The 19,843-nt window shown below is 34.9% G+C and overlaps 1 protein-coding gene across 2 annotated transcripts in view; it reads left to right on the top strand.

Annotated features, from left to right (window-relative positions):
- The window catches only part of ASCC3 (activating signal cointegrator 1 complex subunit 3), a 289,617-nt gene that overhangs the window by 72,027 nt on the left and 197,747 nt on the right, over positions 1 to 19,843 (top strand). For both annotated transcript variants that reach the window (XM_075498453.1, XM_075498452.1), the window contains exons 9-10: positions 9,156 to 9,356; positions 9,816 to 9,956. In XM_075498453.1, coding sequence (XP_075354568.1) covers positions 9,156 to 9,356; positions 9,816 to 9,956 — 342 coding nt within the window. The remainder of the gene's footprint in view (positions 1 to 9,155; positions 9,357 to 9,815; positions 9,957 to 19,843) is intronic.

Raw genomic sequence — 19,843 nt, 5'->3', positions numbered from 1 at the left:
AAAAATATGGAAGGAGAAGAATAAATTAGATCTCTCTTGGTATGATGCAGTTGTTTCAAAATTCTGCCAACTAGTTCAGAAATGGCGATTCATGCAAGAATTCAACTTTCAAAAAGTAGTTTGTGTGTACTTTCATATCAAATAATAATCTTTTCATTTGGGAAAAGTTAGCTAAAACTGTTTTATATTGGTTGCATAAAAGGGCTTCAGTTTTTATGCTGCATGTTAGTAGAGTAACTTTTTTCTCACCAATGGCCGGAATTTGTGTAATTCCTTTCACGATGCCCTCGTTATCTTTCCTTCTTATTTGTTGGGTTTCTCCTTTTGTCTTGCAGTGTCTATATTCTTGAACAACTAGAAAAGGGCTTTCTGTATTAACTCTTTGATTACAGTTACTTTTGAGACAGTGTGCCTCTAACAGTGATTTTTTTTTTTTTCCCCTCTTTCCTTTTAAAGAGACACACTGTGTTTTCCCAGGGGAATAAATTAAGGGAGCAATATGCCATCAGCCGAGCTAGGAGTCTGTTTTAGTTGTATACAAGAGTAAGAAATTATGAGAGTGTTCTCTGAATTGAAAAAAACCAAAACCTGTAGCATAGTCTGTGGCATATAAACATCAGTTTCCTCATTGCTCCATCTAGAAAAGCCAGGGAGATGGTGGTAGTGGAGGTGTCAATACATAGGAGTCCAGGAGGAACCTTGCTGTTAAGGTTAACAACATTTTAAATGTTTTAAACTTCGTAGAGCTTTTTGTATTTCACTCTTCCATGCTCTTAGCTTTGTATAGCATTAAGTTATTTTTAAATTTTAAAGGAAAACAAACCCTCTTTATTTGATACTGTTAATATGGATGAAATGTGACCAAATTAAACTTGAATCCTTCTAGCCTCATAAGATTGTAACTTCTGATGTTATTAGGAAATGCCACAACTGTTGCCAGTTTTCCTTTTGCTGTTTTCCTGCTAGCTGCATTACTTCAAGGTCATTTTTGTGTGTAATTCACAAATGGCAACAGAAAGCTCTAAGAGCAGGCTGTATTCTGATCTCCATTTCATTGCTATAATCTGCAATAATTCTCTTGACATGAGATACTTTTGAGTTTACAATAGTGTCACTGAAATCAGAATCTCGCCTGTGTGTCTGTTTGGATGCTAAAATTTATGTACATTTGCTGTGCTGTAGAAATAGTTGCTTTTATGGAAAAATCTTTCTGAAACACTTTGTTACCCATTTCCTCAAATCAAATCACCAGAGGGTATAATCATTCTGTCAATGATCTTTTGTCATCTTATAACTAGGCTGAGGAACACAACAATTCTCCCAGTGAGGGGAAGAGATTCCCCAAGCTGTTTCAGTGTTTTAACTCAGAGCAGTGAAAGCCTTGGAGCTATGGTGCTTTCCCATCATTTCCATCAAACTGATTTTGGGTCTGTACATGCAGAAGTCTTTGGTTTTAACCTATACATTGAACCAAAGAATATTTCTCAATGTTGTATTTTTAATACAACAATAAGTGGTTGTATAATTCAGAAATCTATAGGAAAGGTATGACTGCTGCAGTTGTTTGTATAGCGTAGCTTGTCAAGAGAATAGTTTAGATAATGTTGGTGGCAGTGTATCTATAGACTTAAAAGGATTTTTGTGGAAATTACTTCAGGCATGTTAGCTCTTAGCTGTCATAGATGAAGTTAAATATTTTCCCTAAAAACTCTTGCTTTTAGAATAGATCTTTCTTCTTTCTTCAAGAGAGCAGATGGTAGGACTGATGATTTAAAAAAAATAACCAAAACAAAACAAAAAAAAAAAACAGACAGACATGGTGGGGGTTATTCTTTGATTTTTTTTTTTTTTTTTTAATTGGCTGTTTTTTTCAAGGAGTGCCTATGTTACCGTAGTTAGTAGGAGACTAACATATTACTAGATTTTGCTGCAGTTTGTTTTTTAATGGAACTGTTCTGGACTTCCTCTGGATGGAGACTCGTTCTTCTCTAATGAAAGTTTGTTTGTTGAAGAGTACTCGCTGTTACAAGCTGTCCAGAATTTTCACATTTCTGAGAACTGAATAACTGTCAGAAAAATAACATTTTCAGTATCTTGGCAAACATGAAGTCTGAAAGTCTGGAGGGGAAATGTTTAATCAGGATTTAAAAGCAGCATTCCAAATAAAGTAAAACCGTAATAATTTTCATAGTTTGTATGCAATGATAGCTTTAAGCAGGCATAATCCTTTCATGTATAATGAATATTGCCTCCTCCCCCCCCCCCCCGGATACTTTTTTATTCTTGTGACCTCTGTGTTGGAATCTAAGAAAATTTTGCAGTGTTTGTTTTGAGTTTAATGACACTAATATAACTTGAAAGTATGAAAATTTCCCTGGTTTCTGATGGCTACTGCTACTTAAATACCTATTGCGTTAACCAGTGAATGTGATAATTTTAAAAATCAAGACCCCATAGTTTTTTAAAAGATGATGTTTAATTCAAATTAAAAACATATTCAGGAAAGTCTTATGGGCTGTGATTCTGTGTTCTATAGGATGTCAGAGTATAATTTTACCCTTATGGTTCATTATCTGTCATTTCTAGGAATTTCTTCTGGCTTCTTAATCTAATTAAGGGACTGGAGCATCTCTCATGTGAGGAGAGGCTGAGAGCTGGAGAAGAGGAGGCTCAGGGGGAATCTTACAAGTGTATATAAATACCTGATGTGAGAATGGTTAACAAAAAGGGAGCCAGACTCTCCTCAGTGGTGCCCAGTGACAGCACCAGAGGCAGTAGGCACAAATTAAAACACACGAAAATTCATCTGAACACAGGAAAGTAATTTTTTACTGTGAGGTGGTCAAACACTGGTACACCTTGCCCAGAGAGGTTGTGGGGTCTCCATCCTTGGAGATATTTAAAACCCAACTGCACAGTCCTGGGCCACCTGATGTAGGTGATCCTGCTTTGAGCAGGGGGGTTGGAGTAGATGATCTCCAACATAAATGATTTTGTGATTACCACTAACAGTGACATGGATAGCCATACCATGCCAGAATTGCTTTTAGTTCTAGTCTAGTCACTTGTAGCACGTACAGCTTTGAAACCAGCTGCTGGTTCTCTGGTGCCTTTTGTTACTTGCGTCTGTCTAATGTGTTTTACTCCAAGCTTCCTTTTTAGCACATAACTCTTCAGGTACTACACTTTGGATGAGACATAATTTGTACTTACTTGAAGAAATTGTAATGCTGATTATGGCCCAAAGCCAATCCTAAGCTCTATTTGGTACGCTTGTATAACTTTCATATCTTTGTGTATGCTACTTGTTCCTACAAAAATTGTCCCCCTAAGTACAGTGAAATCTCACTGATATGATTTGGTGCTAAATGGAGCAGATCCAAATATCATGCAGTTTTTCTTTTACGTGTTATGAGCCTTTGCTTAAAATGTATATATGCACTGTGAAAGACAACATTTCAGTCTTTGGGGCAGGTAGGAAATTATATTCTCAAATAGTACTCCTAAGATAATATAAAAATAATTTTACCTTTATGGTACTTATATAGTTATATTTTTATTTATTATTGTTCCTAAATCTCATGAGCTACCACTTCCACGAAAGTAGCAGAATATGAAAAGTATCATCAGGAGAGGGAAGCTGTGGAAGTCCCCAGGTATAACATCTATGTTTATTTCTGAGTGTACCTTCAGTAACAAAATAGGATTTACGCTGGCACAAAAGTGCTTTAAGTGTATACATGCATAATTAGAAAGCAGGGGGGACTACTAGATGTTCGTAATTTGGAGGTATTGTGGGAATGTATTTATTAAAATGTGTGTATATACATATATATATTTGTGTGTGTGTATGACTGTGTATGCATAGATATGTGTTTTAACCAACAACATTCCAAAGTACAGCAAAGGGGAAGGATGACCTAGAGATTATTTATATGTTAGGACGAGGGACATCTGAACTTCATTTCCTGCATTTCATGGATTTTCTGTAAAACAGCATGGATTAGTCATGCTATTAACAGCTCCATTATCTTTTTAACTGCAAGTGCAATAGAACAACTGACTGCAGAATGGGATTTCTTGCACCTGAAATATATAAGGTACTTTGATTAAAATTTATCTACATTAAAATTAAGCCAATGACTAGGGAAATTGCTGAAAGTTTAAACTTGGTTTATGAGTGCAGTGTATTATCTTTATGATAAAAGGGTAGTAATCTTATTATTTTGTTATAGTACCACAGAAGTAGTCATCATTATAGAACCTTTATTTTAGGTGGGTTTATGCTACAGAAATTAGTACAGATGACTAACATTTCTTTATTTCAGACCATAAGAAAATTTGTCTAGTATTACATGAAAACTGGAAAAATTAATGTGGACAAGACAAAATCTCTTTTAGAATGAGGAATATAAAGAGAATGTCCTGTAGCTAAATCAATAAAATATGATAATTCTAAGGGAGATAACACCCAAACATATTCTTTGGATAAATTGCTAAGAATTAAATATGGTTATATTTTTTTCTAGTGTTGCTCTGGATAGATTACATAAGACTTATTATGCTATGCCTGTGCACACCAATACTGAATTTAGAAGCTTCTACTAAAATGCTGGCATTGTACCTTGAAGTTGACTTAAGAGCACACTGGGCCACCGTGTGAAAATTTGATACTGAGGTTAATTGTATCTTACAAGCTGTTTCTGTCAACTAGTGTTAATGCATAAAGGGATATGGAGAGTGAAAAATCTCAGCTTTTAATGGAACCGGTAGTTAGCACCCTTTTGTTCTGGGTAAGGGAGAATGCTATAGAGTGTAGATAAGCCACAGCAGGCTTCACAGGTATGCCTTGGGGGAAAAAAGTGAGTATCTTCTGTATCACATTTATTAAACTCTGTGGAACTACAAGGTCTGGCTAATGAATTGCGTGACTAAAACTCTGTCTAAAGTGCTGATGATCTATGCTATTTAGAACAGACACAGGTACTACTGTGTTGCTAAAGCAGTTGTGTTTCTGAGCTGTAGCTTGCCTGCAGACTGAATAGTATGGACTCATTCATGAACATTAATGACTTTAACAGTTTTGTCCTATTTTTAAATTGTTGTTAGAGCACCAACACACAAATATCTTTTTAATGAAATGGCTAATTAAGAATATCTTCATTAAGTGTAATCTTATTTACTCATAAATGCATTAGTTGTAACAGTAAATTCCTTGGGAAAGAATTGGAAAGCTTACTGAAGTAAAAATAAAGGTTTTCATACATTCATATCAGAGCTGCCTTGAGTATCATCTGGTTTGTGGAAAGAGTTGCTTCTCAGTGGTCTTTCACATTGATTCATGCTCATGTAAAAATGGCACCATCTTAGGCATGAAATTGTGTTTGTTGAGAATAGCACTCAGATTGTATTCTGCTTAAACTTCCTTTGGTTTGTGTAGATTCTGGGGATAAATCAGCTGTGGAATAGAAAGCTGAAGAATTTTGCATCTCATTTACCTTCAGTAAAAAAACGGATTCTGCCATCCAGTGGCTACCAGTCCTTTAAGCAAGAAAGGATTTCACTGGTTTATCTGAAAAAGACTTGGTCTGTAGAAGTCTTGACTGACGTTAATATGCCAGGGGAAAAAAATTGTTCTCAGCTTTCAGACTAGGTAGTTTGTGCAGATGACAAATTAAGAAAGCAAATTTTCTAGTACGTTTGTCAAACTGTGGACTTCTGTGCATACTGTTGCATTTCTGTCCACTGTCCATTTTTTTCTCATTTATTTTTAGGGGCAGAACTACTGTTTTTGGATTATGCACTTGTACTTACTGTTTGGCGTAAAATGAAACTTTGGGGAAGGATAACCTGTAATATTTTTTTCAACCAAATGGGGAGGTGGTTTGAAGAAGTCTTAAGATACTGTTTTTCTCTAGAATTCCTTTCTCTTGTAGCTTTTAAAATCCTTAATATGTTCCTGCAGAGTCAACTTTCAAAGAATATTATGCATTGACTGTGTATTGTGATTGTGAATGTTGTGTATTTGTTTGTCAGTGCCCACATTTTTCTTTTGAGTTGCTTGAAAATTAATTAGTGTGTTCAATGAAAGTCTAGATTCTGGTCAGAATACCATTATTAAAAAAAATACTTCGAGTTCTTAACCAGGCTTTTATGGGTTTTATTTTTTATTTATCTTTATTCCAGTCTTAATGTTCCTGTTCCAGTAGGCTTAGCAACTTTGCAGAAAACAAGCTGAAGTTCGTATTTGTAACTTGTTACACAGCTTCCTTTGGTGTTTCTGGAACATCTGTTTGTTTATTGCTGCTTACCAAGTCAGTCTTAATCCATGGTGTTACTACTTTCTAACAGGAAAAGAGACAGGAAATTATTTTTATTTATGTAAATATTTATTTATTTTTGCTAACAATTGCCATGTCCCAGGGCTATAGGATATGTAATTTCTTCCAAATGTAGAGGAAAAAGATGTCTTACACTGTCCACTTTAAGAGAAGCTGGAACAATACATTCCTACAAGCAGTAGTTTAAGAGAACACTTAAAGACATACTTTATTTAAGGGTATTAACAATCACAGAACTGCGAGGAGACCTGTATGCGTAAAGCCATGCGTGTTCCACTATGTGACTGTGAAAAATGCCTGTCATTCTTTTCTGAAGATACTTATGCCAGACTTCATTTAGACAACTATGTTTCTGCTCTTGTTTTAAAACGGCTTCTTTAAATAATATACATATTGTGCAATGTATTGTTTTGTTAGTTCAATTCTGTTATCACCAGTTGTGTTTGTGAGTTTCTTTCCATAGATCCCTTATAATAAACACTGTAAACAGTGTTTATCAGTGTGAACTTTATGGCGTTTATAATAGCTTCTAAAACCGATTAGAAGGAATGGGAGGGAAAAGGGAAAAGGAAAAATATAACCATTTTCAAAGACCTGTCAAGAAATCTCAAAATGAAGTAACAGGCAAATTAGAAACCTAAAATGACTGAGGAGGCCATAAAAACAGCTGATTGAACCCTGATAGCACTAATGTAATCAGCAGGTCTCCAGGAAACCCATTAACACTTTATAATAGTCTCATTCCTGAAGATGAAATGAATTTTGAAGATGGTACACCAAGTAAACATTATGTATACAAAACTTGGTGCAAAACAAATAAGTTTTCCCCCTGCAATCTTGCAAGCAGAATAAACTGTGAAAGAACATTAATAGTGAAAACTGTTGTAATCCTGAAATTCAACCACTTAAAAAATTGAAGAAACATACTGGAAGTCCTTGCATTAGATAAGTTTGGGGGTTTTTTTTCCCCTTCACCAAAGACTCTTAACAGTTTAGAATAGATATTTTAATATATTGGAGGTGTGTCAATCCTATAAATACAAATGCAATCCATTATTTGAATGGAACTTGTTTTTTTCAATGTCGCACAAGAAGTTTTCAACCTGAAGGCTTTGCTAAGGCAAAGGTACTGCTAAATTGAAAAGCACATTTTTTCAAAAAGAAATACTGCGTTGATTGCATAGCATTTTCATTGACTTTTATATCAATGAATGTTGGTTTTAATATTTAAAGTCCTCTAGAACAAAACTACAGTTGGCCAGTCATTAAGTACGTCATTCCTCTGTTTAAGAGTAGAGCATTGTCATATACTGTGAAAATGGTGTATTAACCTAAATTTGTAATTTGCATCTCAGCCTCTCACATGAGGCTACTACCAAGAAGCTGCAGCAAAATGATAGACCTAGTGCTGTTTGTCGCAAAGTTAAATAAAATAGTTGATTTGAATAGCCAGTGAAGCCCTCATTCCTAAGCTTGCATTATGTGAGGTAGTAATGAATTGAGTCCTGCTCAAATAATTTGCTCAGTATTGGAAAGAATTGGAAAGATTATTATTAGTATTGGAAAGGCTATTACCATAGCAAATGACTGTAAATTAACTAAAGCGCCCAGAATAATGGAAAGGGAGATCTTCAGAAGGTGCTTTCAGGATTGTTCTTTACAGTGAATTTGTACTTTTGTGGTTTCCTACAATTAAAATAAAAATTATAATCGTCAAAAATAGCAGTAAGATACTTTTCATGATTATTAGTAGAAGCAGTGCAGGTAATTAAATCTGTAGAAAGGAAATAATTCTGTGTTCTGTAGTCTCTTTTAAGTGTCTGTGAAAAGTAACTAAGGAAAAAGCACGTTTATTAGAAAATTAATTTTATATCTTAAGAGTCTGTTCTTCAGTTGCAAAAGTTTTAGAATCTGAAATGCAGAAATTGTAACTGTCTACAGCAGTTCTTTCTGGTGAAAATCTCATTCTTCGGAGAGACTAAGTAACAATGTATTTTTATAATTGATGATTTGTACTTTATAAGATTTTAAACATGCATTAAACTATAATAACTGTGATTACCTGTAATAACTATATAATTTACTTTTTGAAAACATTCTCAAAGTTTATTTGGGACTACACGTACAAGTTTTATGTTCCTTTTGGAGGCTGCAGTTTGTTGGAAGTATTGTTGGAGAAAGGTCTGAACATTAACAATTGCAAGATGGACATTTCTTCAGAAGCAAAGAGAAAGTTGTTACTGAATTTGTTTGTGTTTGTGTGTTTGCATAATTAAACTTTATTGCACAAAATTAAACATTAATAACTTTTAAAATCATCTGTTTCTTCAGCAGGTTCCTGTGTATTCCTGCCTCTTCTTCCATTAGAGTAGTTGTAGTTTGTCATCTTAGATTTAAAGATGTATATTCTTCTAATGTGACTATTTTACTGATGTTTAATTATTAATAGGTCATTATTCTACTGTATATTAGTTTTGGTCACACTTTTGATTAAAAACAAATTAAATGCTGAAATAGCCTGTGGCTAAAGATTTTGATTAATTTTAACAGATGTTATCCTGCTATATTTTGTTTTCCTTATGGATTCAGTATTTGAGGGTTGGGTGGGAGTGGTAGCCTCAGAATAAAAACCTTGGAATAATAAATACATTTCAACAGGTATCCTAAGTTTGGTTACCATGTGTTCTTCTTCTTATCATTAATATGGGTATAGACACACACACACACACACACACACACACACATGCATATTTTGGATTTTTTATATATATATATATATATATATATATATATATATGTTGTTTGTTTTAACAGATTGGACAGCTTGCTTTTAAAGGCATGAAAAGACTAAACCGAATCCAATCTATAGTTTTCGAGACTGCCTACAACACAAATGAGAACATGCTAATCTGTGCCCCCACTGGAGCTGGGAAGACCAACATTGCCATGCTGACAGTCCTTCATGAAATTCGCCAGCACGTCCAGCATGGTGTTATCAAAAAGGATGAGTTTAAGGTAGGAGTTTAATGAACCAAGTAACAGCTTTTTAACTTGTAAGGTAAAAGCCATTATATGTTATACGTGGAATATGAAATCAGGAAATTTTCAAGGGTATTACACTTTTCCAAGTTAAAGATAAGGCTAGTCTTGATTTACTTCATTATTGTTAAAGCTATTCTTATTTGTGTTCTAAAAATCTTATTATGTGAGTAAAAAGCTATGAAAACACATTTAGCTTTGATGCAGAACCAATTTTCAAAGTGATGAGGCTGTATAAGCAAAATCCATTGTCCTATAAACAGCTGTACACTTATCCAACAAAGATAACTACTTTTCATATATCACTATTAAGATTTTTCACTGTAAGCGCCTGGCATCATATTTCACAATAAATTGTGATTTGTAATGGTTGCCATGAAACAAACGACATTGTGGCGTTTGCTCATTTATCAAACAAGTGTCCTTTTGGTGCAGATTGTGTATGTTGCTCCTATGAAGGCTTTGGCAGCTGAAATGACAAATTACTTCAGCAAGCGTCTGGAACCACTAGGCATTACTGTGAAAGAGTTGACTGGTGATATGCAACTGTCAAAAGGTGAAATTCTGCGAACACAGGTATGCTTAGTATTTTAAAATACTGTTCTGTGTGTGTATTCATACCTTTTCATAGGTACACTGGTCTTTTCTTCAAACTCCCTGTAAAAGCATTGGTGAAGCAGCTGAAATGTTATTACTGAGTCTGTAATTGCACTGGTTATGTTCCAAAATGGGACTTTCAGTTCAAACTGATTAAAATGCTAATACATCTGAAATACCTTAAGCAATGGGCTCATTAAATTTTTTGGTTTCTCCCATTTAGACTTACTACTACGGTGCCCCACTTCCGTATGACCTTTGTATAAAATCTTACCTGATTTCCAGCTTGTGAACCTTAGTGGGTTGTGCCCCTACCCTTTCAGGATTATAAACCAAGTGTTGCATGTATGTGTTTGCAAGAACCTAACATTCATAATTTCAGATTTGGCATTCTTTGATAGTAACCATCTTTGAAAAGTTGAAGGTCTCATCTGCAAATGGTAAATTCTAAATACATTTGAAATGCTGTAAAAACATTGTTGCAAATATTTCAAAATAATACTTACCTTATTTTTTTAATTAAAAAAAGTTAATAAAGCTGTAGGTTCCTGTTAATGGCTGATCTTACTTTTCCTTTTTAAGGGCAAATGAGGAAAAGTATAAGACATCACTAGGTTAAACATTTGTACATTCATAGAAATGAATAGAATTTGCATTTTTAGCCTCATAAATAGTATTGCATAGATGGAGATTTTTCTGTTTTAGGAGATACTTCTTGTCACATTTATTTCAGGCAAATGCTGTTTGTGTCAGTGAAATATCATTTTTCCAAAATATTGAGATACTTTTATATCTGTTCTTACATAAAGTTCCTTGTAATTACCCTTCCTCCTCCTGCCTGGTCCAAGAGACAGAATAAGACTTGGTTGTGTTATTGATATGAACATTTACATGTGTAACTTGTAGTAATTATTGATTCAGATGAGTTATATTTTGCCAGTCTTAGCTTTGATGTATTTTACATTTTTATGATAAGAGTAGAGTAAACTCTTCGCATGACAAGAAAAGATGTCTGTGGAATTAATAATAAAGAGGACCACTGCAATAATCTAGTATGAAGTCCTGGAGAGCAGTCTTCATTAGAAGATGTATATGTGTACATATTGACGCATACAGTCACAATGCTGTGGTAACCAATAAATAACAAACCAATATCAATGAGTAACAGCAATATCACTGGTACTTTATCAGAATTACTTTGCAACACCATCTGCCTAAAAGTTGGGTTTACAAAATAAAAAACTTTTAAATAGGGACTTTTAATAATTGAAATTATTTACACACACAAAATTATCATTTAAAATTACTTCCTGTTTTCACAATATTTCTCAGCTAGGTGGCACATAATCAAGTGGGTCAGAGTTTTAATAGTGAGAGAGCGTGTGTAAACACTGCCAAAACTGAAGTGACAGTGGAAAAGCCTGCTCTGAATGTAACTACAAAGTTCGATGAGCAGAATGAATGTAGAATGGAAAAGTGCTATTTTCTCTTGATCTCCTGGTTTGCAACGTAATTCATAAAATCGCACCTCATTACTAAAACTCTTCTTACATCCAGTAAAGAAGTAAGGAAAGAAAAAACAAACAAAAAACCCCCCACAAAACACAACATTTCGGGCATTATTAAGAAATGTCTATGGAAAATAGTTTACAATTTTATTACTCTAGTAATGGGAAATTATTAATATATATAGAGTTTTAATTTAGAGTAATTTAAGTGTAGAAAGACTGTCTCCTTCATCATGCACTCATATTTCAGTCCAAAATACCACTAGTAGCATAATTCTTCATTTTCTTTTGGGGAAGAGGCTAAAGCAGATTTGCGTATAAAAATCAAGAATAAATGGCAAGGGGAGGACCTAGGTAAAAATCAATATTTTTCCTGCCATGGACTCATGTCATTGCTTTGAAAATTTTTTTTTAATCTGAAACTTACTTATCTTCAAAGGATTTCTACGGTTTTGTATGTACTTCCTAGGATAGAAACACTAATCTGAAGTGTAGTGTATTTGTAATTTGTAAACTTTTTGGGGGAAGGGAGGTGGAAGAAAAATCGTTTCCAGAAGAGGAAAAATTTGGAAACCATTATGTTAGTTGTGATGCAAAATTTAGTTCCTAGATGTTCAAACGAATTATAATTAAATCATTGATTAATTTCAGTTTTGCTTTTACATCAATAATAGTTTTGCTTCTCTGCTCTTCAAAACGTTGGAAACGTTAAAAAGACAAATATATAAAGTCCAAAAATTCTGGGATTGGGAAATATTCATTTTTTGTTTTCTTTCGTTTGTTGTAGCTAGTCAGTCTTTCCTTATGATTAATCAGAATTGTAGGAGGTCCAGAGGAGAGATAACACCAATCCAAGAGTTATCGATGTAATTGCTGCTGCTGTTCTTGCAGACTCTGGAGCCTAGCAGTGGGCTTTGTTTTATCCCTGCTTATCAAAGTGCACAGAAAATATGTAGCCGTATTATAAACTGAGGAAAGGGCACTTACTTGTGCTGGATCTTGCTTATTGTTTCCTATGACAACTCATGAGCTTGCTTTCATCAACTATGCACTTAAACCACCTTGTCCAAGCAGGTTTCCTTCATTGCTTTTTACCCTATATTAAATTGATTCTTGCTTCAAAACTTTATTTTACTTGTCAGCCTCTGTAATGTATACATTTCTCAGACAGGAATACTCTGATATGTGTTGCTGCTTTATTTATAGTTTCAGAGTTGCTTTGCCAATCACAACCCTGCTTTCTAGCCTTTACTAGTGTAACAGATGAAGTGCCTGTGTTTAACAGTACAGCAGTTTTTCCTGTAAGAATTAACATTATAGCAGGTGGATGCATGCACACAATTTAAATACACAGGGATAGTGTATATAGAGTATAGGGGATAAAAGGCAGGAGTAGGATCATCAGCTGGAGTAGATGCAGGCATTTCAGGTTGGATCACCGTTTCAAAAGATCTCAGCTGATTCTTCTAGGATACTGAAGGCCTGATATAAATCTCCTGTGACAGTTGTCTTCTGCCTCTTTTCTGAGCAGTTACATTTTCACCATCTTAATTTTCATCCTCAGGTGAATGAAATGGGTCACAATGCAAGATGTAAAAATGAGGTGATTGTCAGGTATTAGTTAGAAGTAGCACTTCAGTGACAATCCTGATAATTTTCTCCTTCCTTTCCATCCTGCATGCTTCATCCTTCATGCTTTGCCTGTATGTATTTAAATACGTGTATTTTGTAAGTGATTACATGCATCTGTTTTGCTTATTCTGATGAGGAAAAATTGCTTTATCTGACAAATTGGTAACTGTCTCACTTCTCAGGAATCCACCCTTAATGGGTGGATTGGGGTCTACATTGGGGTCTGCTTTTATTACTTTTCTACAAATATTTTTAAAAGATTAAAATGCTAGCCAAAAAAAAGTAATGAGTAATTTAAATTTTCATTCCTTTTATGATGGAATAAAATCTTTTAAATGTTTTTGAAAGATATGCCCATTAAAAAGGTCTGTAGCTCAGTTTTTCAGCAATAATTTTCTCTGTGCTTTCCATGCTGTCATTTATATTCATCCAGAAGGCATCCATATCTCTTGCTGCTCCATACTTTTATGGTATTATACATGAGATGATTTTGCTTCCATGTCACTCCATACTATACTTAGAATATTCATTAACAGTACTATGGTTCCAACATGTACTTCAGAAGCCAAGCTTTTCAAAAAAGTTATTTCTAATTTTACCAACAGTGAAATTGCCTTAAAAAGAAAAATCAAAATAATTGTTTTACTGACTCTTCAGTCAGTCTTCTAACCTGCTCCCCACATCTAGTGCAGTGAAAGCCACAGCTACTACTTATCTAAGTGTAAGATGTGGGATGCATGTTAAAACTGTAAGACACATGCTTTTGTGAAAAGAAGTAAGTGTAAATATTTAACACGTCACTTCAGTGTTTCAGACCGAATAGATCCAGGGTCCATTACCAAATAATTTGTATGTAAATAAGTGCTTCACTGAACCTGAGAACAGAAGAAAATAAACTTGTTACAAAAATAAATAACCCTAGCTATTTTACTGGTTCTTGCAGAGAGTTTATTATTATTAAAGCTTTTTTCATAGTCTAAGTAAAGATACATTAACTTTTCACTTTCTTTTCCTCATTAAAAAAACAATCTAAGGAAGTTTGTTTCCCTATAGTTGATATTTTTCCTGTCGGCTCTATTCTAAGCATGTTTGTGTAGTGACCTGCTATTATCTAAGCATGTTCGTATACTGACATACTATTATCTAGGGAACTCTGATACTTAGACATCACTTAAACCACCATGATATTAAGCATACGTTAGTCATAATCTGTTGTTTGATAAGTTGGTTTTGGTATGTTAATCAATGTTTAAATGGAAAATATTTATAAGTAATAAATTGTGTATTTTGCTGGGTAGCAGTCAAGATAACATGAAGTGTTTTGTTAGAAGGCAATGGATTATTTGGGTGATTGTCCTTAGGGACTTTTTTGTGTGCGCATATACGTAGCTACTCAGTTTTTGCTTTGTACAGTCTAGAAAATGATGTAACACAACTTCAGAATCAGCTTGTGGGCTTTCAGATCAGTTATCTTTGACCTTGTGTTTGCAACAAATATAGCAGTAATAGTTATCTTTTGAAAGTTTGGAGAATACAACTGGGATTGGAGCAGTATAGATTTATAATGTAATCATCAAGTCTGAAGGCACTGCCCTGCACTGGGCACAGTGTATTGTAAGCTGATGAGTAGCATGATGTCTTAACTTGTACAAAACAGTGGTAGCCTCTAGGGAGTTGCAGAAATGCCTTCTGGTCTTAACAATTAGTAACTTTTAAAGGTAGTGGGCATCAAAACACATGTATGAGATACTTTTGTGTCATGTTATGTATGTATAAAACATTAAAGAGAAATTAAGATCCTTGGCATAGCACAGTGAAAACTTATCAAAATTTCTTCCACCTCTATAAACTTTTAAAATAATTTTTAAAAATCATCCTGTTAAAGATATTTTATTTTCTTTTTAAGGAAAGTTATTTTACTGTTCTATTGCATCTTCAGTTACTGTGAATTTTCCTCACCCTTAAACTAGTACCTCAGCAGTTTTGTACGAGATGTGTTACACTACAATCCTTGTCAACAGCTGAGTGTCCTAAATCAAATAAGTACATATAAGTGAGACCAACATTTTTAAAGTTGGAATAAATTTTCTATCACGTTTTTGCTTTATTTTGTGCCTGTGACCTGCAGATATAAGCCAGACTTCTTTTATTGGTCCTATGTCTCTTGCTTTGCCTTGAAGACTGCCAGACTGTCATGAGCTTTGCTTGCTACAAATATATCTTGCTGTTAAGGCCAGATTAGCAGTGCTTTCGGTGTTGCTAAAATTATGTAGTAGTTGAAAACAAATATGGTCATATTTTGAAAGAAGGCTAATTTCCCCAACCTATAAACCTCTATATATCTCTGTTCCTTTTTTCTCATATTCTTGGAGTTAAAGGGATTCAGAGAGCAAGAGAAGGAAATTTATTGTCTTTCAAATAAATATTATGGGAAAATGAATCAAACTATTATTGTGTGAATAGTCCTGATTCTGCCACTTCTGAACTATTGAATACTTTTTTTTTGTAACTCTCTTGGAATATAGATTTTTTTTTTTTTTTTAATGGAGGAAAGTGTTTCCATTTTTGTTATTGTTCTTGTTGATCAAGAAACTGATTATACAGAAAGCAAGGTTATTAATTTAAAATATAATATTGGATTTTCTGTAGTGTTTACATAGTACTAAAGTACTTCAAGGCCCACAAAAAGAGATTTATACATTTACTGAACTGCAGGGGTGTGCCTTTCAGTGTGGGCCTGCCAAACTTCACAGAAACAGACATTTCTAAAACTATTAGGTTTCTGCAAGCCTCCAAATATATGTCTTTTTTTCGTCATGGATTTGATAAAAATTAGTTGCGTGTCGATTGAAGAAAGGGGTGTCAGAAGCAAACGGTGTATCTGTCCTTAGTCTGCTTTCAACCTGAAGTGCTCCTAACATTTCTCCTTAATGCAGATAGGAAGTGGGAAACCTAGAGTAGCATTCACCCTTTTTTTTTTTTTTTTTTTAAAATTACCTTCATAAACTTTTGTAATTTCACAACTCTGAAAAAATTCCAAGATGTTCAAATAAATCAAATTCAAAGCTTGAATTTGTTTGCTGTAGTGTCCTGCGTTAATGAAATACGCAGAGGCATGAAGTGAAAGATTAGACTTTACCCATGCAGCTAAGTTTTAAAAAAAAAAAAAAAAAGGAGGGGGGGTGGTGGTGGTGAAGAAAGTCCTGCTAAACCTGACTTGCATTGTCAGTTAGAAAACGGGCAGCTAGCTGTCATATTTGTTCTCCGCTCGTTAGCGTGTGTAAGCTAAAATCACATTGCTTTCAGAGTTGATTCTTAATGTTGCTCACAGTTTATGTAAAAACTAACTTAACATTCTGCTAAGAAACCATCCTTCAAAGCTTTAGATTTGAGAAGGGATATCACTTTCATTTGCCAGGTGCTGAATACGTTGAGCAGCTTAAAATTGTGAATTATTTCCAAGATCTCAATTAAGGAAAAAAAAACCACCAATAACTAAGCAGAGTGTCTTCTCATCACCTTATAAGCACATTGTGCTCGTTTTTGGGGTGTCCATGCCCAGGCGCTGGCAGCAGAGATCTGCAGGTGCCAGACACAGGCGGTTCCAGCCGGCTCCAATGGACCCACCGCAGGGCATGGCTGAGCCCAGCAGCCAAGATGGTGCCTCTGGGAAAATGTATTTAAGAAAGGGCAAAAACACTATGCAGCAGTTGAGAGAGATAGGAGTGAGGAAAGAAGTGTAAGAAACAGCCCTGCAGACACCAAGGTCAGAGCAGAAGGAGGGGGAGGAGGTGCTCCAGGGGACAGAGCAGAGATTCTGTTGCAGCCCGTGGAAGAGACCATGGTGGAGCTGATATCCACACTGCAGCCCTGGGAGGTCCCCACACCGCAGCAGGTGGATGGTGCCCTAAAGGAAACTGTGGCCCATGGAGAGCACATACAGGAGCAGGCTCCTGGCAGGAACTGTGGCCTGTGGAGAAGAGCCCATGCAGGAGCAGGTTTATCCTGGCAGGAACTGTGGCCCATGGAAAGGACCCATGTTGGAGCAGTTTGTGAAGGACTGTATCCTGTGGGAGGGACCCCACACTGGATCAGGGGAAAAGTGTGGGGAAAGAATGGCAGAGACGAAAGGTTATGGACTGACTGCAACCCCCATTCCCAACACCCGGGAAATAGAGGAGTTGGGAACGAAGCAGTGAAGTTGAGCCTGGGAAGAAGGGGGACTAGGAGGAAGGGTGTTTTAGGGTTTGTCTTTGTTTCCTCGCCATTGTACTCTATTTTTAATTTGCAATAAATCAAATTAATTTTCCCCAAGTCAAGTCTGTTTTGCCTGTGACAGTAATTAGTGAATGACCTCCCAGTCTTTATCTCGACTCATGAGCTTTTCCATCTTATTTTCTCCCCCTGTCCAGTTGAGGAGGGGAAGTGAGAGAGTGGCTGGGTGGGCATCTGGCAGCCATCAATGCCAACCCACCACAGCTAGTTCTAGTTTTGGAATTTTTTAAAATAAAGTTACTGCTTTCATTGAAATTTTACTTTTGGTATTTTAAATCCAAGAGAAATGTTTTGTTAGCTTATTGCAAATGTTATTAGCTGGTTATTTTTCTTTTTAACTTTAGCTAGCTATTTATACTGGAAATAAGAGTAGTTCAGAACAAAAGGGCAATTCTTGTTGAAGAGCATGAGTAATACAACAGTACTGATAGTGTTTTTGAAAACACCAGTGTTGCAAATAAAAAGAGAATTTGTGTAAGCTGCATTTGCATTGGCAAATATATTTGTCTGATTACTGAACAGAATGCTTTTCTTGAGGAGAGGAAATAGCCTGAAGGACTGAATGTATTTTGACATCTTGAAGATTAGCTGATTAATTGTACTTGTGATGGCAAGGCAGAAGTGAGAAGTGAAGCAGAGACCACAAAAGCATCAGAGCTGAACAGGGTAAGCAGTTCTGAGAACGGCAAATGGCATCAGGACCTTTGAGTAATATGGATGATCACTCTGATAGATTCTGTCAGCTGATAGACTCTGATATTAAGTCATGAAGGCTTTATTCCCTATTGGAATCTGATACTAATAAAATGGAATAATGCTTTTTTCTTAAGTTCTTATCTGCAATATAAAACTAATCAAGTCTGAAACTATTTGAAGCAAAAGAGGGCTATAAACTTGAGGTGCCTTCTGTTTCATCTACAGCTTTCTTTCTGATACGCTATTTCTCATTTCCTGCACTTTAATAAGGTATAGAGATACTTCTAGGTAAAAGCAAATAGTGAACTTTATTTCTGCTACTTTTCTTTTCCTATGGAAATGGGAATACATAAATTTTGTTAATTTTTAGTGCATTATATTCTATGATATTCTGCTATATATGCACTTCCCATTTCATGCATATACAAAGCCCACTGTTAGAAGCTGAATATGCATATATAGTAATTTACCTTATGCGTATAGTGAGTACATGAGAGAGTGATTCTCTACAGTAGCTACTCATTTACATACTTCTTATAAATAAACATTACCCACCCATTGCATGCACTTTTATGTTTATGTGTAACCACAGATTAGGACATCTTTATGTTAGGAAAAGGAGATAAAGGATGAGAGAGTATCTGAAATCAAAGGGGGTTTTTTTGCACTCAGGAATTGGCAAAAAAATTAGTGATGACAGAATTATCACTAAACCATGTTAGACATTAAGGGTTTCTTTTTGACTGGTGGACCTATTTAACTCTGAAGCCATATAAGTAGATTGAATAGTGATAAGTGTCATAAATCCATGTAAGCAGCACTTTCAATGTCCAGTTCTTCCAATAAAAAGGATTTTTGTATAAAATCTTGAAAAACAGGATTTGGTGGTGTGGGTTTACTTTTTTAACACTATTTTTCTTGACATTCTCTCTGTCCATTTCATAGGTTTTGGTAGGAATTAATGAGTTCTGTGGAGGTGCTCTTCCAGGGAGCAGTTATAAAGAAACATTCTTAAGCATTACTACTATGAAATTGTATTAAATAGTGGGCTAAAAAGACCTCCTAGCCTGGCTTGATACACATGAAGATATTGGAAACTGGCTGTTGAATCTATATATGCAAAAATGTAGTAAAACAAATATTTGACAGATGTACATGATCAGCACAGGCAAAAATAATTTATTAGTTCACCCCCAAACCAGAGAAGAATTGAAATGACTTTGTGATTTTGTGGGCTTTGCAGCATGCCCTTAATTGAAAGTAGGTTGGCCTTTTGGTTACATGTATAATGCTAAAATGTATGAAATTACATTGCATTGTGAAGTTAAAACATGGAAAAGTATTGCATTTCTTATTTCCTCCCAAAGTATAATTTTCCACAAATATGTTTCTATTTCTAAACTGTGTTTGAAGTAGACTTCAAAATTTCTTGATTAGTAAGGTATCTATCAAACAGAATATATAGGAACTTTATTTCTCACTTTCCTTTACTGAATGCAGGGATGTCATCTTACAGCGCACATCACCATACTTACACAAAAATGTTTCAATACAGTGACCAAGAATTATGAATTTTTTTAATTCAAAGTATTAACAGCTCTTCTTCCTTAATAACAATTCTCAGGCTATCATAATGTACTGCATTTTAACGGAAACCAAATGTAGGAGAACACTTTTTTTTTTTTAATTGACATTGTCAATTGTTATCCCGTTCATATTACCATAGCATTTTGTGAAAACTATATCAAGTGCTTA

This window comes from Mycteria americana, chromosome 3, assembly GCF_035582795.1.
Source record: "Mycteria americana isolate JAX WOST 10 ecotype Jacksonville Zoo and Gardens chromosome 3, USCA_MyAme_1.0, whole genome shotgun sequence".
Taxonomy (NCBI): Eukaryota; Metazoa; Chordata; class Aves; order Ciconiiformes; family Ciconiidae; genus Mycteria; species Mycteria americana.
Note: the sequence above shows the minus strand (reverse complement) of the source record. Positions and strands in the feature narration are given on the sequence as shown.